Source organism: Notothenia rossii, assembly GCF_949606895.1.
Source record: "Notothenia rossii genome assembly, chromosome: 8".
Classification (NCBI taxonomy): domain Eukaryota; kingdom Metazoa; phylum Chordata; class Actinopteri; order Perciformes; family Nototheniidae; genus Notothenia; species Notothenia rossii.
In genome coordinates, this window is record NC_136906.1 from 42,940,333 (window position 1) to 42,964,043 (window position 23,711).

General features: G+C 40.5%; 1 protein-coding gene and 2 long non-coding RNA genes across 3 annotated transcripts in view; 1 reads left to right on the forward strand and 2 right to left on the reverse strand.

Moving 5' to 3' along the window:
* Positions 1-2,965: 2,965 nt before the first annotated feature.
* Positions 2,966-23,711, forward strand: part of enah (ENAH actin regulator) — a 229,006-nt gene continuing 208,260 nt past the window's right edge. Inside the window, exon 1 of the mRNA XM_079642349.1 lies at positions 2,966-3,398. Coding sequence (XP_079498475.1) covers positions 3,394-3,398 — 5 coding nt within the window. The 5' untranslated portion in view covers positions 2,966-3,393. The remainder of the gene's footprint in view (positions 3,399-23,711) is intronic.
* LOC307014464 lies at positions 4,113-9,689 on the reverse strand. Its single transcript, XR_013801226.1, has 2 exons — positions 8,275-9,689; positions 4,113-7,561 (listed from the first exon to the last, which is right to left on the reverse strand). It is a non-coding gene; the product is annotated as an uncharacterized lncRNA (long non-coding RNA).
* Positions 16,775-23,711, reverse strand: part of LOC307014465 — a 45,954-nt gene continuing 39,017 nt past the window's right edge. Inside the window, exon 2 of the long non-coding RNA XR_013801227.1 lies at positions 16,775-17,426. This is a non-coding gene — a long non-coding RNA (uncharacterized lncRNA). The remainder of the gene's footprint in view (positions 17,427-23,711) is intronic.

Here is a 23,711-nt window from a genome sequence, read left to right on the forward strand (position 1 = left end):
GACAATGAAAAGAAACATCGACATTTTACACGGATACCACAAGAAAGAGATATTCACAGAGGACTTTGTGGAGGGTAGCACCCTAACTACTTTTACTTTTGGTACTTTAAGTATATTTTGATGCGGAACACTTTAAATGCGGAGCTATCACTTGAAAAAGAGTTCTCCTACACTCTGGTAGATGCCTCCCTTCCCTTCTGTGTCCCGCCTATTTTGCTACATTTGATTCACACTCTCCCAGATTTCACACTTAACCTCTAACTTACTAATACTTGCATTTCCCTTCTTTAAAGCCCTCTTTGCAGCTCATCGCTCTCTCATTCCACCTCCAGCCCACATGAGGAGGAGCCCACTGAACCTGTACTCCCTTGCAGCATATCTTGTAAAGATTGTGCATGTCCCCCTCTAGTGGGTGAAACTAAACTGTTGTAAACTTAAACTGACTGAAGACGCTGGCCTTCCCAACACAAAGTATTTAAAGTGCTGAAAATAGTACAAGAACTTGAAGTGGAGTTGTCTCAGTCCATAGGAACCAAGGCTGTGGACTGGTACCCAGTGTGCCACTACACCTCCAGGGCAGTACTGAGGCGAACCAGAGCTCTGTATATTGGTTCCCTGATACTTGGATGGGTAAAATGCAGAGATTATATTTTGCTGTGTTTGTGCTGTTGTTTACTTGTTTGACGATTTAACTTGAATTACATTCACATTTTTTATTTTCCTTTCATTAAGTACAATACTCAGGTGTTAGCACTTGCTTAGTAGTGCTGCATTTCAAGGGTATTTTTATGGAAGGCTTAGGATATTTATGAACCGAGGTCTGAAGCTTCAGATCCTGACATGTATTGTCTCAGGGTATTGGATCACAATAGCCGAGCTGCTGAGGAGTGGATGGTGTGCTGACGCCTCAATCATACAGCTGGGTTTTACCTCACATCTATTTCATATTTCAGAATTTTTAAATATGTAAATAAAAAAGGTCAGTGTCATAGTTGATCCGATATGATTCAATTCATCGGTTCAAATGTACTGAAAATAGATTCTTATCATGAAGTCCTATTGACAACCTACACCACTTGTGTGTTGGAGCAGAAAAGGCTTATGAGCTGATAATAGAAATGTTGCCTTTACAGTTTGATCCTTGTGTAAAACATCACACAACAATTAAAATGTTTGCTGATCTTTTTCTTTACAAAATATAGCGTATACATACAGCAGCTTAGTTATGTTGAATCGTGTCTGTCTTTAAAACAGATTTTGTTAAGGGCCGATATGTGCTATTCACTCGTTCTCCTGCTCAACATTCTCATGATGATTCTTCATTGTACTCAAATCAAATAATATAACCAAAGGATGGAGAATAGACACCACACAAGCTAAATAAGGAGATAGTGCTTCTAGTTTTGGCCTTAGGTGTGACCCTTCTGGTTGCTATGGATAAAGTTGCACACACACACACACACACACACACACACACACACACACACACACACACACACACACACACACACACACACACACACACACACACACACACACACACACAGGAACATATGCTACTGTGGTGATATCATCAGGATAATGCAGATTCAATTCTGAAGGAGGGCGATAGTACAAGGGCCGAGTATAAATGTACATTAATCTCACAGAAATGATGATTTATTGATACAAATCAACAAACACTAGAACAACTGCATATTCTCTATCACACAACAATACAAAAACTGATTGAAGTATAGGTCTATAAAAACAGTACAATTATTATACAATTACAATTTATTTAGATTAAAATCTAAAACTGGTCTCAGCACACTCTTACTTGCCTGGGACCAGTAGGATATACAGGACTGAAGATGTGAGAGAATAATGGCGTGCACATTTTTTTTAATGCTGCTTTTGTTAGTTCCTAATAGGTTTAAATAAAAAAATGGTGTATTTCAGTTTTTGACTTGTGTTTTTGAAATGGCTTAAAAAGATTTATATCCAATATCACTAGGAAAATATTTGACCTAATAAACACATCAAGCAGTTTGTCTTGCTTATAAGTAACATATATCGTCCGTTACGAGCCATTTAGCAATTGAGCATCTTTTTGCAGCATTGATGAGAGTTTAGAGGCAACTTGTTCAGCATCTTTAATCTAGGTTAACAGCAAACTACTGGAAGCTTCATGACACTTCATATTATGTGACTGAACTGGTGTGTGTGTGTGTGTGTGTGTGTGTGTGTGTGTGTGTGTGTGTGTGTGTGTGTGTGTGTGTGTGTGTGTGTGTGTGTGTGTGTGTGTGTGTGTGTGTGGCAACATTTGAAATGAATTCTGGTTTACTGTAGTCATGCAATATGCATATTTTGTAATATTTTCAGTTTACTTTGGTCCCAGTTCCACATCAAAGACACATACCCCTACAGCAGGGGATAAGACTCGGTTGTCAAGGGCAACCTGTACGTGCTACGTCCCACAAATTGCGTCAATTGGTGCCTTCAGGTACTGTGGGAAATGAAAGACTGAAAGGTTCAGCGCTTATGAAAGACGAAACTAAAGAGTTTCTTATGTAGGCCAAAAATGTAGATGTTCATTTTAGAGGACGGACAGCAGAGGCAGTATTATTATTATTATTATTATTTTTATTATTATTATTATTATTATTATTATTATTATTATTATTATTATTATTATTATTATTATTATTATTATTATCCTAAGACTATCTATCATCAAATACATGGGCAGTGTGTTATAACCAGAAGCCTACCATGAAATGTAAAAAAGTGTTTCACAGGGAATCAAGTTTATCGTGGTGCTGTCAAAATAGTTCCCCATTCAGTGATTGTAGCCTAAGTTGTTCACTCCGTTATCAATATGCATATGCAATCATAGACTTGATTTGAGAAGGAACGTGCCATGTGTCCTTTAATAAAGGATGTAGCAGTGATACAATAGACATTGTTCGGTCACTACAGTTCCATGGCCACACGGCCATGGAACTTCAGAGCAGGAGCTTTTGGCGTGGCCATAAACGCAGGACGTGTTGCAGGCAGCAGGCGGGAGCGGCAGCAGCGCGGCACGGCGCGGCACAGCGCCGCATCACACCGAGACTAGTGTTCCAGAGAGAGCCGAGAAACGCTGCGATTCTCCGCTCTCTGCCCACGGACTCTTTACCTCCAGCGGGGACGCAATGCTCCGGATTATGTAGGATTCGAGGGTTTATTTTATCATCTCGCTTTTTGTTTTTTTGTTCTTGTTTTGTACTTTCACCGGATTGCCTGCAAACTGGGAGCCATAGTGCCGCCGGAGTAGCCCTGTTCATCTGTCGCCTACGGAGGGGGGAACTTTAGTGGAAGTCACCCAATAGAACAAACGGTGACAACATTTGGCCGGAGAACACTTTCCTCATGAGGTGAGAAGCTGCCAATGGTTTAAAATGGGAAATAATATGTATATTAATTGGGAAAATATATTTTATTTTTTGTATTTATTTTTAAATATTTATTTATTTATGTATAGTATTATAAAAGATTAGATCACAGTCAGGAGCGCGAGGACATCTCAGCTGAACATGTTGCTGTGAAGAAAGAGAGAGAGAGAGAGAGAGAGAGAGAGAGAGAGAGAGAGAGAGAGAGAGAGACAGACAGACAGACAGACAGACAGACAGACAGACAGAAAGACACACAGAGAGAGAGAGAGAGAGAGACAGACAGACAGACACACCGACAGACAGACAGTGCCTGTATGCACTCTGTCTACTTGCATGTTAGCCCTATTACAAGCTCCATATCAATGTCAGCTGTATCGCACACTCGTTGAACGCAACACTGCTACACTGTGCGACACCACACTGTGCTACGCTGTGCTACACTGTGCTACACTGTGGACGTGTATTGGGTTGGAATGGCGCTGCTGCTCCAATACTGCATAACAGGATTATTTTAGCACTGGGATAGTCACTCACACACACACACACACACACACACACACACACACACACACACACACACACACACACACACACACACACACACACACACACACAATATCCATAATACTTTGATATTTACAGTGAGAACAGCTGTGAGGTCCGTGCAATCAATCAATCAATCAATCAACCAATCAATCAATCAATCAACAACTTTATTAATCCCGCAAGGGGCAATTGGAAAGAAAGAAAGCAGAGCAGTGAGTATAATATAATATATCACTCAGTATAACAACTAGGCCGACATTACTCTCTTTATTTGCTAGTAGATATCTACAAACAAACAGTCGATATTTGTCTAAGTACTTCACATAATAAAATACACATTGGCTGCAGCCTGATATTATGTGTGTGTGTGTGTGTGTGTCAGTGTGTGTGTGTGTGTGTGTGTGTGTGTGTGTGTGTGTGTGTGTGTGTGTGTGTGTGTGTGTGTGTGTGTGTGCGTAGATGCGGCGGACAGACAGTTTTCAGTTGGTTTGGTGTCCTATGCTTACTTTTAATACTTGTAAATCAAACTTTTGGCCCATAATTTCATTTCCTCATGAGCTTCTCGTTGTAGAGTGAAAATGGAACGCACACCCTATTTGTTGTTTGTTTATATCATGCGGTCTGTTCTTCTTCTCTCGGTTATCACGCAGTCTGTCTTCCGGTTGTTGCCTCTTTTGAATGACAAATACACCCTACCGCCGCCTGCTGGTAAGGAGAGTTATTGCCACTCACGCATGCGCAGTTCGTACGTGCTTCTTGGCCGTCGGCTGAAGTCTTTGCGGTTGTCACTAGAGGTTTCTCAATACTCAAATTTCCCTTCCTTGACTCCTCGACTCCTCGGTCCTCCGGTAGTGATCCGGAAATGAATTTCTGCGCGCCATTTTTAAGGACATCTTATTTCTCAAAATGCACTTCGAAGACAGAGCATCGAGGGGGCTCTCTGGAGGAGCTCTAACCGAGGAGACACTGAGGCATCCTCCATGGCTCCTCCACGGATGCATTTCCGGGAACGGTGGAGGTGTGACGCACGGCCGGACTTATCTCAGCCAATAGAGAACCGCAGTGACGCGTCGTAAAACCCGGAAGTAAACTTCTTCCGGTTCCTTCTTGAAAAACCAATGCAAATTCTCCATAGGATTTTGGAAAATAGCTAGAAATAAGGTCTGTGGTTGACACACATTTAAGAGAGGGATCACGTTTTGTTCAGCCGGATAATCTCCACATGTCAACCCTACTTTTATAATTTCTGAATCATAAATCTAGTCGCCAAAAGCGAAATGCTAACGTTATGCTATAAATGAACTACAAGCCAGTACAGCAGTAGGGTCGCACGACTTCAACGTCACACCAACTTAAGATCGTTTCAACTGACTTGCACTGAAACTGCACTTTGAACACTTTAAATTAAATATATTAACATTTTAAACTGTATACCCCGGTTATCTAGGCCCTTTTTGTTTTGTTTAATGTATACCACGTTTATCTAGGCCCTTTTTGTTTTGTTTAATGTATACCACGTTTATCTAGGCCCTTTTTGTTTTGTTTTATGTATACATGTCACACTGTGGGAAACGATATTTTGATATTTCTGGATGTATAACACATGTAGAATTTTTGACAATAAAGCTGAATTTGACTTTCGCGTGCTTGCATATTTTAACAAAGCTTTTCATTTTAGCCACACTGAATTTAACTAGAAGTCATGGCTGTGTCAATTACCAGTCTGATATCGTTTTACAAAGATGACAAGAAGAGTGTAGACAGAGGAGAGAACCACTACAAGTCAGGACACGTTACAGTGCAGCCTAGATGAAGGTGTGCTTACCCGTGTTGTCAGGGCTAGCATGAGGGACAAGGTTTATAGTGTCGGTGAGTAGTGATAGCAAGAGTACCGTTAACCTAGAGTTATTTTATTCACATTAATTCCCATCAACAAATCAATTGTATGTGTCACATGAAATCTTTATTAGGCAAGGCAAGGCAAGTTTATTTATATAGCACTTTTCAACACAAGGCAATTCAAAGTGCTTTACAAAAAATGAAAGACATTAAGAAAATGGCATTTAAAATCAGTCATTAAAAAGAAAAGCTAATAAAATAAACATTAAAAGAAAAAATACATGGATAAAAGTTACATTGCAGTCTAAGATATGAATAGTTCAATTAAAAGCAGCGACAAAAAGAAAAGTCTTCAGCCTGGATTTAAAACTAATAAGAGTTGCAGCGGACCTGCAGGTTTCTGGGAGTTTGTTCCAGATATTTGGAGCATAATAACTGAACGCTGCTTTACCATGTTTAGTTCTGACTCTGGGGACAGAAAGCTGACCAGTCCCTGAAGACCTGAGAGATCTGGATGGTTCATAATTTAGCAGGAGGTCAGAAATGCATTTTGGTCCTAAACCATTCAGTGCTTTATAAACAGCAGCAGTATTTTGAAATCTATTCTTTGACACACAGGAAGCCAGTGTAAAGACTTCAGAACTGGAGCGATGTGATCCACTTTCTTAGTGTTAGTGAGGAACCAGTGTAAAGACTTCAGAACAGGAGTGATGTGATCCACTTTCTTAGTGTTAGTGAGGACTCGAGCAGCAGCGTTCTGAATTAGCTGCAGCTTTCTAATAGATTTTTTAGTGAGACCTGTGAAGACACCATTGCAGTAGTCCAGTCTACTGAAGAAAAAAGCATGGACATGTTTTTCCAAATCCTGCTGTGACATTAGTCTTTTAATCCTAGATATGTTCTTTAGGTGATAGTAAGCTGATTTAGGAACTGTTTTAATGTGACTGTTGAAACCAATAACTAATTTAACCCGCTGACAAGAGAGCCCACCTCCGAAGATTGTGACTGGCTGAGGGACAGACTCGGGGGCAGGTTTTCAGGAATTTCTTGGCTTCTCTCCCCCGAGCCAGAAGAGGAACACTACAGCTTGGAAACACTTACTTTTCCTGAAATTATCAAATCCGTTGGGCATCAGGGACCTGAGGCAATTGTTGCAAGCATGGCATTGTCTGAAGAGCAACAGAGGGCAATTCAGGTGGCTACCACTGGTCAGCGAACCAACCCAAACTGGCATTTGTTCAGGAAAGGAAGGTTGAATGCCAGCAACTTTGGAGCTGTCCTGAGATCTAAGCGTGTGACTGCTTCCTTTATTGCCAGGGTGCTTGGGCAACAACAGGCCCTTGATGGTGTTTTGTCTGTACAGTGGGGGACTATGAATGAATGTGAGGGCGTCAGGGCATTCAACACTGCAACCCAGATGCAGGTCCATGAGTCAGATTTGTGGCTCTCCCAATCAGGAATGTTGGGGGCATCTCCAGATGGTCTGGTAGGATCTTCCGCTGTGCTGGAGGTAAAGTGTCCCTACGGAGCCAGGGAAATGACAATTAGTGAAGCATTGCAAATCAAGGGCTTCTGTGTCAGTAAGGAAGGAGAAACATTCAGCCTGCGTGAGGAACATCCTTACTGGCACCAAGTGCAAGGTCAGCTTCACCTCACTGCAAGGAAGAAGAAATAAAAAAATTGTGAATTGTTTTTAATTTACATTTACTCGCCTTTGCAATGTTGTGGTTGTTAGAGTGTTAGGTTTTCTGTCAGCTCGTCTGTTGGGAAGATATAAAATATAGTTTCATGGAAGTCACACCGTCACATATACTGTAAGAGCATTAAGACATACAGTACATAGGCTAAAACAAAACATCTAAAGATATAACCTTGCACTTTGATAAGTCTCTTGAACATTTTCACTATTTTGACATTTTTATAGATCAAAATTGAACTAAAGAAATAAATGGTAGATTAATCCATATTGAAAATAGGTGTCAGCTGCTACACTAATTATAATAGTTATATTTCTTAATTAAATAAGATAAGATATTACTGTATTGATCCCAATTTGGGAAATGTTTGTGTTGCAGCAGCATAACAAGAAAAACAAAATATAAGTTATTATATATACAAAAGTATGTGAGGGATGGAATATTAAATTGAATATAAATGTAAAATGTACATGTGATTTTACGTCCAAGAGAAGCTATGGAGCAGAGAGTTCTCTGCCAGCCAGAGGTGATTTGTTATTAGTTCAATATGTCAAACTGATTTCCCTGACTACAATCTTTAGTTACATGGTGAAACGTTATGCTGCTTGTACTAATAAGACTTATCATATAAGCCACACAGGTTTTAATAGGATGTATTCATTATCTTTACTTATGTTGCGGTCTTTTCAGCAGCGCCATCTCTAAAACGGCGATACAGTCACTACCCATCATTTACATTTCACCGTGACATGGACAAAAATGTAACGTCAGCTTACCTCATGGCACGAATCCAGACTCTCCTTTGGAAAACATTGGCCGGGAAACGATAGAACAAGCACGTTTACTGCGAAGACCTGTGGCTGCAACCCGGAGCAAAGCAACAAACCATTGCGTAGCTAACTAGTAGCGCTAGCTTTAGCTAACGTTAGCTAACGAAACGAACTGCCGACTAAAATTGGAAAACACTGGTAATTAATTATTCTATAATTTGTAAAACTACTGTGTTAAAAACGACAATTTCAAAAATACGGATTCTAATGGTCAGATATAGATATACAGATACTAAAGATAGGCAGGTACTTGCTTTCAAGCAGAACACAGGAAAACAAACTTAGTGGGAGTGTTTAGGTGTTCTGCGTAATGACGTACAACGGCCTCAACAATTTCTGTAGTCCTATTCAGCCACTCGGTAACAACCATAGTTTTTCAGACACGTAAACTCTTCAAAAATCCCCAGTGGGGTCACTGCTGATGTATTTAATGTCTTAGAACAAAACGTGACTTATCTCTTAAATTTGTGTCAACCACAGACCTTATTTCGAGCTATTTTCCAAAACCCTATGGAAAAAATGCATTGCTTTTTGAGGAAGGAACCGGAAGTGCTAAAAATGCTAACTTACTTCCGGGTTTTACGACGCGTCACTGCGGTTCTCTATGACAGCTCTGCCTGCATCCCTTGGATATTATTTTAGTAACGCGATGAAAGCAGTTAGGTCAGCTGTGAGGTCCGTGCAGAAAGCAGACCAGTGTGTAAAATATATATCACTCAGTATAACAGGCCTACATTACTCTCTGTATTTGCTGTAGTTTAGTAGATATCTACAAACAAAGAGTCAATATTTTTCTAAGACCATTTAGTGCTTTACATAATAAAATACACAACGGCTGTAGCCTGATTATGCTTTAGGAACAGTAGGTGTGTGTGTGGTACAGTGTGTAGGTGTGTGTGTGTGGTACAGTGTGTAGGTGTGTGTTGTACAGTGCGTAGATGCGGCATACAGACGGGTCTCAGTTGGTTTGGTGTCCTATGCTTACTTTTAATAACCGTAATTTCAATTCCCCATTTCAGCGACCAGAGAGATGGGGGGGGACATATCCGGTCTCTGATTGTGTTACGTTATTATGAGAGTGCTCTCATACTTGTTTGATTCTGAAATTGTATATATTTATATAAATATATGTGTGTGTGTATATGTCCGCATCTGTAGCCTGTTATTGTCTCATTATACCGCACTGTCAATGAATTAAAAGTAAATATATATAAGTCGTCATGAACACATCTGTCCATCAAAGTGCTGCTGTGCCTCCTGTCATCATTAATGGACGTCTCTTTAAAATGACCGCTCAGAGGAGAGGAGTTCTAATTTCTCTAACCGCCTGCTGCTTCCACTCCTCTCTCCTCGGTTCCCCTCCTCAGTCCTCCGCTCGCATCTCCTGTGGGCGGCACCAAGTCTCGAGGAGAGGAGTCGAGGATAGGAATCGAGGAGGGGAAATTTGAGTATTGAGAAACCTCTACTGTCACTACCCGATCTGCAGCTCTGCCCGATCTGCAGTGCGCATGTGCGAGATGGTCTGCCATATTGGACAAATCCGGACGGCAACCCAAGTAGGACACTTGACACAGTGCTGAAAAATAAAGAGAGAGAGAGAGAGATGAGTTATTGTTACAGTTTTTCTCGATTGCTAACACACTTTCTTTTTAAATTGCTCAGTTTCTCAGAACACTAAAAACAATTCACAAAACCACACACCCAAAGTGCAAAACACCTCATTTATCCTGCTAAGTGAAGAACTGCACTCAAAACTACATACACACTTACCAAATGCAAACCTTTGCACCAAATATAACACACTTCATTCATAATACTAGGTTGTTTGACCACCCAACTACACACTGCTGAGCATAATCTAAAGCACTTCCATCTGTTATGTGCTATGCTCTGTACATAGAGGTTTCTGCAGAGAAAGATTGCTTGAGTTCACAGAAATACAGTACAGGAAGAAATACAAATGAGTTGTTGAAAAAAAATCACATTTTATTCAAAAATAACACTGTGCAACATGCACCTCAGCACATAGTTACTATGGTTCGGATCTCTCGAAGTGTGATGGCATTGTTTGCCAAAACCCAGTTTGTAACTGCTGCTTCCTGTGCCTCATTGAACATCCTGAGCCTTCCACCTCTTTATTTCTCAGTCCTTCAGATAAACAAGAAAGATATAGTGGTTGGTCAGTGTCTGTGTTGCATAAAAGTAAGTTTACCACTGTACATTGTGCAGGATTTGTGTACAGTTATAGTATGCAACATGCCAACAATTCAATTACAGTAATGAAGTAAATACGTTTCACACAACAGATATAAGCACTGATACATCATGAGAGTATTCTTCTTTGTCCACGTCCTCTCCCTCCAGCTCTACCTCTACCTCTCATTCTTCCTCCTCTCACTCTCAGCCACTTCTTCCTCTTCCTCTTCCTCTTCCTCTTCCTCTTCCTCTTGCTTCCATGTTGGCTTCCATTGTTGCTGTAATACAATACTCACCTGTGGTCTTTTTATAGTGCTAACATCCTGATTGATGAGCCAACAATTATGCTACCAGGTGTTTGGTCAGGTGGAACGTGTTTCTTGATCATTGGTCCATGTGTGAGGCATTTTGAATATCAGTGTTTTAAACCAGCTAACATGTGACTTTATGTCAGATTCCTGAGTCTTACGTGGAGAAACGTGTGCAGTGGTTTGCAAAAAGTGCCATGTTGATTTGCAAATTGTGTGAAAAGCTTAAAACGTGTTTAGAGTTTTGGAGATTTGAGCCGATGTTTTGCTCTTTGAGTGTCAGTTAAAATAATTGTGCTTCATGTATAATTTTAGTGTGTTAGCAATCGAGAAAAACTGTATTACAACGTGACTTCACTATTATTTAACAACTCTTTTTATTGGGTTCTTTTATTTGGGGTTAAGTACATTGTCAGAAAAAGTGAGAAATTAATTTAACTTCTGTTAAACAGCTATCATACTGAATAAATATTTACTGTAAATGTATGAAAAAATGTATGGCATATGGCTGTCTAACGTTGCAGAGTTCAGTGTAATTTGCTCACATTGGGTTCAACACGTCATAGAGCGACCAAGTAATTTAATTGGACGAGAGGCATACTATGAGAGCTGGTCACAGGGATGCGTTCATATTTAGTCAGTAATTTGAGGAACTGTCGAAATGGCGAACGCAGATAAAGTTTAGCTCAAATCCTCCAGCATCATTGAAGTCTCCGGTTTGGGAACATTTTGGTTTCGCAGTTACGTACAAGGATGACGGACAAAGACAGCAGGTGGACCGAACCAAAGCTGTTTGTTGTCATTGTTCAACTAAAATTGGTTACGCGGCTGGCAATACATCAAACTTGCACACTCATTTGACAAGGCATCACCCGAACGTGAATATTGCCGGTATCAAAAGAAAAATGACTGAAGTGCAAACCCCACTAGCATTTAAGCCACTCGCAAAAAGTTCAGACCGAGCCAAAGCTATTACAAACGCCAAATATCCTTATGTTGCCATGTTAGCAAAGCGCTACCTGGCTGTATCTGCTACCTCTGTCCCTAGCGAGAGGGTGTTCTCCACAGCAGGAGACATTGTTAGTGCCAGCAGATCTGCCCTTTCGGCAAGCAATGTGGACAAGTTAAAAGTTAATTTTTCTTTAAAAAAACATGAAAATACAATGACAAGCAAGTCCTAATGTCAAGCTGGCTGCTTAGGCACTAGTACAGTACAGTTCAAATACAGATTATTTCAGTTCATCGAAATGATGCACCTTAATGTTTATTTTTATTATATTTTGTATTTATTTGAGTGAATATTCAAAGTTTAATAATAATTAAAAACCCCAAACTAATATTTTATGTTTTGTGATGACTAGTACAGTCAAGTTCAAATACAGATTATTTCAGTTCATCGAAATGCTGCACCTTAATGTTTATTTTATCATATTTTGTATTTATTTGAGTGAATACATTATTCACAGTTTAATAATAATTAAAAACCCCCAAAAAAGATTTATGTTTTGTGATCATTTTTTCTGCTGTACCGAAAACGTACCGAACCGTGACCTAAAAACCGAGGTACGTACCGAACTGAAATGTTTGTGAACCGTTACACCCCTACATTGTATATAATATTCTAACGGGTTGGACATTTAACACACATCTCTGTGGTTGACCAATCACAACAGAGCCGGCCAGCTAAGCAATCAGAGCAGACTGGGCTCTGGTGTCAGACAGAGGGTGAAAATAGGTGCTGCAGCAATGGGCAGCGCCAGGATTTTTTTGCTGCAGTAGCTTAGCAGTTGCTATATGACAGCACGGCGTTGCTAGTTAATTTTCTAAATAAATAAACAAAAAATACCAGTGGGCCAAGAACGAGCCTGTTCATATTGTAGCGTTCACCGCTATTCAAAATCACAGATCACGAGCCTTCAATGTCGAAAACGTTCTCTTTATTTTCTGGTATTGACGGCAACAGCCACGCCTTACAGAACCAATCAATAGTAGGCTATAACACTCATTATGACTTTTCCCAACACTCGAAAACAACTCCTACCGTCTCGTACTCCCTCCACACACACACCGGAAAACGCACACACACACACACACACACACACACACACACACACACACACACACACACACACACACACACACACACACACACACACACACACACACACACACACACACACACACACACACACACACACACACACACACACACACACACACACCTGGAAGGGGCGGTCTCTCCCTAACTCCCACCAAGAATATTGCCTAAATAACTTGCACATCTGATAACTGAAATAACTATTAACTTGGACACGCTACAATATCATCATTACTATTTACATTAAAACATTCCTTTGACACTTATAACATTACTTTGCAAGGTAAGCACAACCTAAATAAGTTTGTAAAAGCAGAATTTGAACACTGTTTCTGTGCTCCTACAATATTTTTGTATAATACCATTACACCCTGAGCTTACAAGTACAAAATAGCGATCGGTCACTGTTTCAACTGGCATGCTGTGGTATTTAACCTCATCACCACACCGCAAACAGACAGATAGACGCGCACACACACACACATACACACACACACACACACACACACACACACACACACACACACACACACACACACACACACACACACACACACACACACACACACACACACACACACACACACACACACACACACACACACACACACACACACACACACACACACACACACACACACACACACACACACACACACACACACAGGGTTGTCTGGCTGGACCGGCTCCGTTGGAGAACGCGTTCGTTTACGACTTGTGAGAAATCTTTCCATGTTCGATCTGTGTTCACATATTGAGAATTATAACAACATTAGCCAAATAACAGTTTGCGCTTTAACTTACAACGACCCCTGATAGATCTCGAGAGAATGCCTATAAATATACATAGATACATTTTCATAACAAAACAATGGGGTTGCTAAGCCGTTGCTAGGCCAATTGTTGGAGTTGCGATAACAACTAACTACCCCCTGGCGCCGCCCCTGGCTGCAGCACAGGCATTATGAGAAAACAAGAGCTTTTTCAACATTAAAGCTTACAGTATAAACATTTCTCAGTAGAAATACAAATATGGACCTTAAAATTAGCATAATTTGTCCTCTTTAATCCCTGATCTACCTTGTGTGTATTTGAAGTGAAACATGTAGTATGGATGGGACCTACCCCCTTTAAAAAAAGCCCCTAATTGAATCCAGCTGCTGGAGCTTCTCTACAGGCCAAACTCCAGTTAACAATGGCTTTGTTTGTTTCATGATGTGTCCTTGTTCCAGAATGGAAAGTACTTCATCACACATTTTTCTTCTCTTCCTTATACTTTTTAAAACCTTTTTCACTAGTTGCTTTTAAACCTCTTCTGTGTGTTGAAGCATATCTTTTGGCCACTGAAAAACCATGCCATGTCATGGCATGACCCAGGTTTATCCACAGTTACAGTTTTGGGTCGATTGACTATTCTGCACACACTGCTGGACTCACCAGATGACTTTGAGACATACGTTTACAAGTGACTTGTGTAGCAGACACATTTTGCAGTTAAAGGCCTCAGAGGTCCATGGATTTTCATTTATAGCTGACTGAAAGCTGACATATTGGTGCTCATCATTCAGCAGTTAACCAAATGTTACTGATATCTGTGTGAACCTCCTATTATCTTTATCATTCTTATTGCTTCCAATTTCTTCCTGAGAACAATACCTCCTTCATGGCTGTGCAGGGCAGCAGATCACATGGCTGCGAGTTTTATGCCGGTTTCTAAAATACCTGGCCCGAGCACATTCCTGAAGCATGAGGATGAGAGTGCATTTAAAATAATTTGCGTTTGTTTTCCTGCCTTGTGTCAGGCAGAACATAGCGCTGATGTCAGCTTATCTGGAGTCTCTTCATGGTAAAGGGGCTGTGAAGTGTCACGGTAACAAGCTTTGACAACTGCTGAAATACTTTTTTTCGATCTGAGCTGCAGGTTTAAGCTCACAGATGAATGATAGAGTTGAGGGGGATGTTTTGATCTGTTTATGTGGAGAAAGTCACTCAAGAGTTCATATTGAATACATCTAGTTGAGGTATTAATGAGGTCAGTCTGAGGCTAATTTAAAATGAAAACACGTTGTTAAAATATTTCTTTAATAAGAGCTCTGTCGTAAAGTGGAACTAAAATAATGGATGATCTGGCTTGGCAATGGTTTGATTTCTCCAGTGCCTTCAAAACCATCCAGCCCCCGCTCCTGGGAGACCTCACCTCCTGGATCCTGGACTACCTCAACAACCATCCACCGTACGTTAGGACCCGGGAGCGTCAATCAGACACTATCATTAGCAGTACGGGGGTCCCCCAGGGGATGGTGCTGGCACCGTTTCTCTTCACCCTCTACACTGCAGACTTCACCCTCTTCACTGCTACCTGTCACCTGCAGAAGTTCTCTGATGACTCTCAGTAGTAAGATTCATCCCGCTTTCGTCTCATTAGTATGCATAAAAAAGTGAGAGGTCACACCTCCCCCCATTATGCAAATGAGCTAAGTCCCGCCTCCCCTTTGATCGAGGTGTGAGATCTCAAGTAGGTGTGATATCCCAAGTAGGTGTGAGATCCGTCGATAGGAGGAGGTTGATGTGTATTCACAGGTGTGAAAAGCCCCCACTGTTGCGCCTTATGGTGTATCATAAAAAATGTTTCAATCACATTAGTATGCATAAAAAGTGACAGGTGGGCCCGCCCCCCAAGTCTATTAAAACAAAATGCCGCTTCCATCACATTAGTATGCATAAAAGTGACAGAAGGGCCCGCCCCAATTATGTGATGTCAGAAGCAGTGTTGGGTGTAACGCGTTACAAAAGTAACGGAGTTACAGTAATATATTACTTTTTGCTGTAACGAAGTAATGTAACGCATTACTAATGAAATTTGGGTAATATATTACCCGTTACAATTATCAGTAACGCAGTTACACAACACATTTTAACCCAAAATTAAATGGTGTTTTGTTTTTTAAGAATTTACAAATATCGCGAGACATTCCGACACCAGAGAAAAAATGTGCGGGTAGATTAATAAACCTGATGCATTGTTTACTATTGGGTTAAGATGGCGGGAGGAACTTTTGAGTGATGGGTGTTCTCACATTATTATCAGTTCATTAGAGAAAAAGATAAAAACATAATAGTCAAGTGCAATCTATGTTCGTCGGCAGCAAAGGAATTGTCTACATCAAGAAATAGCACTAGCAACTTAAAGAAACACCTGGACCGGTGCCACGCTAACACTAAGTTAGTCGAGAGATCTGCCGGCTCGGAGAAAAGAAAATATACAGAAGACGTGAGTGCAGGCACGCCGAAGCAACACAAGTTAACATTCTCTCGGTCTTCTATGATTCTGGAACCCCGAGAAGTTAAGAGACTCGTGGCAGAGTATGTTGTGGAAGACATGCAATCTCTGTCAACTGTGGAGTCGCCGGCATTTAGAAAACTTGTCAGCAAAATCCCTGTCAACACCACCAATGACAAGGTAAGCTAACGTTGCAATAGAGACTTTTTAATACAGTAGATTACTGGGCCATACCGAGGCTGTACTACCATGTTAGCGACCAGCGACGTAATTGTAATGTTGTTATTTGTGTGTGTGTGTGTGTGTGTGTGTGTGTGTGTGTGTGTGTGTGTGTGTGTGTGTGTGTGTGTGTTTGGACTCGCATCTTATTCCACTCGCTTTGTACATGGTTAGCTTAAATGTTATACTGCTGCCTGGTGGTAAAAAGATGCATTGCCTATACATAAGCACCTATCATTACAGTAATATTACCGGTATTTAAATATTATTTAGCCCAGTTATAAATGGAGCATTAGTTCATTATGTAGCATTACTTTAATATCTCTATCTTCTTAATTTTCAGCAAGTGTTGCCAGATAGAAAGACATTTGCCAAAGAGTTGGATAAAGAATATGCTATCATGGAAAAGGAGCTGAGGAAAACTATCGATGCCCAGGATTATGTGTCAACAACGGCAGACATATGGAGTGCTAACAACAAAAGTTTCTTGGGGGTGACTGTGCATTGGATCGATGCAGATACCTTGAAACGAAAGAAGGCTGCGATCGCTTGTAGAAGATTTAGGGGTCGACACACGTACGACGCAATAGCAACAGAGCTGGAGGACATTTTCTCTCAATATGGACTTACCAACGATAAAGTGACTGCATGTGTGACGGACAACGGGAGTAACTTTGTGAAGGCGTTCAAGGAGCATCAGCAGCGGCAAGTGGAGTCCGATGAGGAGGAAGATGAGGTGGATGGCGATGGTGAGGCAGACTTTACAGACCTTCACAGTGTGCTTGCCGCCGCCAAAGATGATAATGCCCAGGACGGGCTATGTGTACTGCCTCCCCATCATAGATGCGCAGCCCATACACTTAATCTAATTGCGAACAATGAGGTTGATAAATGGCTGTCATCTAACGTAGAATCTAGAGCTGTGTATCGTAGTGCTACAGCCAAATGTTCAGCGTTGTGGACGAAGGCCAGCCGCTCCACAGTCGCATCAGAGTTCCTGGAAGAAGTCAGTGGTAGAAAATGGATTGTTCCCACAGTAACAAGGTGGAACTCATACTTTGACGCCTATTCTCGGATCACAGAAATTCCCCTCACTGACATCAATAATATCTGCACACAATTTCAAATGAAATGTATGAACGACAGGGAATACCAATTTCTCAAGGAATACTGTTCCATTATGAAGCCTTTCACAGTTGCACTGGATATCTTACAGGGTGAGGACACTTGTTTTTATGGAACGCTTTAACCAACACTAGAAGTTCTCATGGGAAAAATCTTAGCAATGAAAACTGGCCTATAAGCAATGACCACTGGGCTGCCTGAAGTTATTGTGGGAGCAATCAAAACTCGATTTGCCGCAATAATTGACTCCAAGGAAGCACTGCTTGCCGCTGTCTCACTGCCTAAGTTTAAGCTGCGTTGGGTAAAAGAAGAAGCCAGAAGAGACCATATCAAGATACTCCTCATGTCAGAGTGTCGTTCCCTAACAACACAAGAGCCTGCAGCCCTCATGCCCGATGTCCCTCAACCTGCTGCTGTTGCCTCCAGCGAGGAGGATTTTTTTGCCTTTGACTTACAGCCCGTTACCACAGCTGATGCGCCCATGTGTGTGGAAACAGAGGTAATGTCTTATTTTAATTCTGCCCCTACGATGGAAAGTCTGCACCAGTTTCCAAGAATTAAAAAAATCGCACTCCGCTGTAATGCCCCAACGCCATCCAGTGCACCAGTAGAAAGACTTTTCAGTCTTGGAAATCTTGTGCTCACCCCAAAACGCAACCGTCTCGGTGATGGACGCTTTCAACGCCTTCTCCTGATGCGCTTCAACCGTCATTTCAGTCAAGGCGGTAATGGAATAGGCCAGCCCCCCACCATAGAAAAATAAGTAGGCTATAGGTCAAGGCTTTAAGGGCTTTCATACTTAAATGTATTTTACGAGCATTAATCGGCTGTATTCTACCTCTGTTTTGGCAGTAACAGGTTTCCTGTTTATTTGTTTTATTTTCAATATTCCAATGTGTGTGTTAAATATAGTGGAGCTTCATTTGTTTTGTGAAGTATTTCCTACGAGGCCTTTTTTGTATTTAGATTTGACCAGACTTTGTTTGGTAGCCTATGTTCTAGGCGTTGTTTGGCAAATAGCAGGGCTCCTATTTTTGGCCTACGTTACATTTAGTAGCAATTTTAAGCAATGTTTGGATTACATGTTAATAGTGTTGAACTGAAAATGGCTGAGCCGTAAGCTATTCCTTGAAGCATAATCCTTTTCGTATTTTTGATAAAGCTTCTTCTTTGTCCACTAAATACATTCAAACTTCTTGTGCTTGGAACTTGAATTAAATAAAAGAAAGTAACAAAAAGAAAAATATGTTGCACACCTTGTCATTTCATAATGTTATAGATTTCATTATAGTGAGCTCTAGCTCTATTGTATTTAATATATATATAGGCCTAGACTTATAAATATTTACAGTATCTCTACTATAATTGACCAGACTTTGATCCTTTGTCTGCTTTAAATAAGTTTATAAGTTGTTAGTAGCCTTAAGGGCCTACACAGTTGTTATGCTATACCACATTGCCCTTCACTGGATGTATAATGAGCTGCACTAAACTACATTTTAGCATTTAAAATAACTAGCCATTCTTTTGCGGTTATTTTGGTGAAAGTAACTAAAAAAGTAACTAAAGTAGTGTAACTCATTACATTTCAGAGACAGTAATATTGTAATGTAACTTATTACTTTCAAAAGAGAGTAATAAGTAATATGTAATATATTACATTTTGGAAGTAACTTGCCCAACACTGGTCAGAAGACCGAGGGGGTGGAGTGAGATTAAAAAAAAAGAACCCCGTGCAGATAAAAAGCCAGTCATTTCCAATCATCAAGTCATCTTTCGAAAAAGAAAAAATGGCCAAGAGACGCCTCGATATGGGTTTAATCAGCGAGACGCCTGTGACAACTTACCGCCATCCGTCCGGAGCGCCAATCAAGAAACGGATGCAGTATCTGTGCCGGGTTCGAACACCTCCGGTCGAAGATCTTGAAGAGAAATGGCTTCTGGAAAATGAACATGTTTGGGGATACGTATTCAACTATATGGCGAATGAACTGCATTTCTACAATCTGAAGAATGGAGAAACGTATGGACCCCACAGTGTTAAAGCGACGTTGACCTCAACAGATTGGGCTGTGTTAACTCTGGTGTCTTCCAGAGATCTCCACGCAACCATTGTATCGGAAGAAGTAGTGCATCAAGAAAATACTGTGAAACCAGCGGTGTACAAGATATTTGCAACAAAAAGCAAAGAAACGCAAACAAAAAGCGAGATCAGAGAAGAGTTTTCACCGTTACCTCCCAATGTGGAGGAAGAAGAAGGAAATATCCCCCCGCCGCCAGAAGTGAAAATAGTCCTGACAAGCACCGTCTGGGAAACTAAAAGCGGACCATCTGGGCGATGGTATTACCTCGCAAGCCGTTTGCTGACGCAGGGGGGAGGGGTTTTCTCTAAAACACAGTGTCCTGCCATCTCTCTCTGTTTCTGCTGATGTGTAAAATATACAAAATAACGTTTTATATACTTACTCTCTTGTTAAAAGGTGATGAAGTTTGTAGCGTAAGCCAGCCATCAGTATTCTAGTTTTAAGGATCGAAGGATCCAATGTATTTTTAAATGGAGCAGAAATAGAACTAGTCTCCCAGTGCAAGTATCTTGAACAGAGAGTGTCATATTGGACTCGCACTTGACTTTTTAAGAAACATATCCAGAAAGTAACCAATACCATTAAATTCAACTTGCAACATTTTAAACAAATTAGACCTTTTTCTTAACTGTCAATGCTGCAAAGTCATACCTCCACTGTATGATTCTATCCCACATTGAATACTGTTTTACAAACTGGTCGTTTGCTTGTGCCACACACCTGAAACCCATAGAACATCTGTTCAAGAGAGCTATCCAGGTGTTTGACAGAAAGCCACAGTCATACCACCACTGTACCATCCTTGAATATGCTGCTCATGCTCTTTCTGCATATCGTGTATTTATTTTTGCTGTATATATATAAATGTCATGTTCTTATATGCTGTATGTGGCGGGACTATAGATGGAAATGAGCTCAGAGCTAAAATCCGGCTCATTTACACTTGTAAGCATTATATTTGTTTTAAAGTGTTCATCAATGTGCACTACGGTAGCCCTGAAGAAAATTAAACATTAAAATATGTTATCGATGTCCCCATTCCCAGTTTGTTTTGGGAATAATTGCGATGTTTACTATGTTTTTGGTAGCTCTTACCAAAACAGAATTTTTGTAAAAGACTGCGACTCTAAAAGGCAAGTTTGTGATTTTAACACTGTTTCGAAGAAACAATACATTATACAATATTACGACTTTTTTGCCATATTTTTAACACAATCTTTTTTTTGTGGTTGTAGGGCTTCAAGATATTTTGCATGTCATGCATAAACACGGTGTCATCTTTTCCTTGAAACTGACGTGCTGCCCGTTTTACAAAACAAGTTATTTTTCTGCTTCTTCATCCTCTGAATTTTCCTCCCCCGTCCCTCTTCCTTCAGCCAGCACAACAAGAATCAAGGTGGATCTGTGAAATGAAACACCTCTTCCCAAAGCGTGACTTCCCTATTGAGAGCATGCGTCTAGGGCAGTAGGGTCTAAACCAATTGGCCAGATATACTAACATGCAGAACGTATGGTATGTTTGAAGACTAACCATTTATCCAGTTCAAGCTGTCTTTAAGATGTGACATTGCGCTCTGACTATCCCCCGTAAAATCGTGACAAACTATTACTTATTCTTAAATTTGACCTCTTGCTGCTTGGTTGAAAATGATAGATGGAAAAATTACTTTAAAAAAAAAGACTCAAACAGCGAGGGACATTATACTGGTGAAAAAACTCTCAACGACGATGTTCAGTAAACGATCAATCAAAATCGAAGGATCCAATGTATTTTTAAATGGAGCAGAAATAGAACTAGTCTCCCAGTGCAAGTATATTGAACAGGGAGTGTCATATTGGAACTCACACTCGACTTTTTAAGAAACATATCCAGAAAGTATCCAATACCATTCAATTCAACTTGCAACATTTTAAACAAATTAGACCTTTTTCTTAACTGTCAATGCTGCAAAGTCATACCTCCACTGTATGATTCTATCCCACATTGAATACTGTTTTACAAACTGGTCGTTTGCTTGTGCCACACACCTGAAACCCATAGAACAGCTGTTCAAGAGAGCTATCCAGGTGTTTGACAGAAAGCCACAGTCATACCACCACTGTACCATCCTTGAAAATCACAATTTCTTGAGTTTTTGACATTTTTATGTCTTTTAAAAGTATGTGTTTTAAAAAAAAAAATATTTACATGGGCTGGCCCCCCTCCCCTTAGGGGAATTCATCCACAGAAAACACACTGGACGCAGCACTAGGTCAGAAACCAGAGGAGACCTTGAGGTCCACCACAGACGGACCACCTTTGACAAAATGTCCTCTCCATTAAAGGCAGCTCATTGTGGAATAGCCCCCCAACTGAGATACTGGATTGTCCCACTCTCAATAGTTTTAAAGGTCAACTTAAAGAATGGTTGAGCAACAAACAGATGTGTAATCACTGTTAAATAAATGCACTTTAACACAGGGGTATCTCCTCTTGCACTTTATGTATTGCTTTTATCTTATCTTGCACTTTATATATCATAGCTTCTACATTGTACTGCCATGTGGTCAATGCTTGTATGCTGCTCATGCTCTTTCTGCATATCATGTATTTTATTTTTGCTGTATATATATATATATATAAATGTCATGTTCTTATATGCTGTATGGGACGGGACTACAGATGGAAATTAGCTCAAAGCTAAAATCCGGCTCATTTACACTTGTAAGCATTATTTTTGTTTTAAAGTGTTCATCAATGTGCACTACGGTAGCCCTGAAGAAAATTAAACATTAAAATATGTTATCGATGTCCCCATTCCGAGTTTGTTTTGGGAATAATTGCGATGTTTACTATGTTTTGGTAGCTCTTAACAAAACAGAATTTTTGTAAAAGACTGCGACTCTAAAGGGCAAGTTTGTGATTTTAACACTGTTTGAAACAATACATTATACAATATTACGACTTTTTGCCATATTTTTAACACAATATACTTGTACCTTTTTTTTGTTGTGGTTGTAGGGGTTCAAGATATTTTGCATGTCATGCATAAACACGGTGTCATCTTTTCCTTGAAACTGACGTGCTGCCCGTTTTACAAAACAAGTTATTTTTCTGCTTCTTCATCCTCTGAATTTTCCTCCCCCGTCCCTCTTCCTTCAGCCAGCACAACAAGAATCAAGGTGGATCTGTGAAATGAAACCCCTCTTCCCAAAGCGTGACTTCCCTATTGAGAGCATGCGTCTAGGCCAGTAGGGTCTAAACCAATTGGCCAGATATACTAACATGCAGAACATACGGTATGTTTGAAGACTAACCATTTATCCAGTTCAAGCTGTCTTTAAGATGTGACATTGCGCTCTGACTATTTCCCGTAAAATGGTGACAAACTATTACATATTCTTAAATTTGACCTCTTACTGCTTGGTTGAAAATGATAGTTGAAAAATAACTTAAAAAAAAAAAAATGACTAAAACAGCGAGGGACATTATACTGGTGAAAAAAACTCTCAATTATACCGATGACTCCCCCTCCAACTCAACGCAATAAGTCCCTCCCTCCACTCAGCAAAGCATCTAAAACTAAGGACCCCACTAAGACAACAGTTTGAAAACTAGCTATGGATCTGAGAAAAACCAAGTCTCCCCCCGTGAGTTGCAGCCAGGAACAAACTCCTGGACTACCATCATCACCACCATTCTGGACACCCTAATCTTGCAGTACTACTGCTGATTATTTTACTCCTTGGGCCAAGACGTCTCTGTTTATGGACACAGTGAAATCAGTGTTGGTTGATATTGTGGAGGGGGTGATACATCGGTACAGAGAAGAAATATGCAACGGATGCCGAGTCAGTCACCCCGGCCAGAGGCAACACGATTGTCTGAATGACATGCCCGATTTTTTCTTCAGAAACAATTACAACACGTTAATGAAAAGATTCTGGCTCACCGACTTCATTACTGAGATCGACCAGACTCTTATTGATAAAGAAATTTTCACGGATGATTGGAGGATCCAAGGCGCTTCGGAGACTTTTCTGCACAATCTCAAAAATTGTAGACGCCTCAAGGAGAGACTTGAAAAGATCCA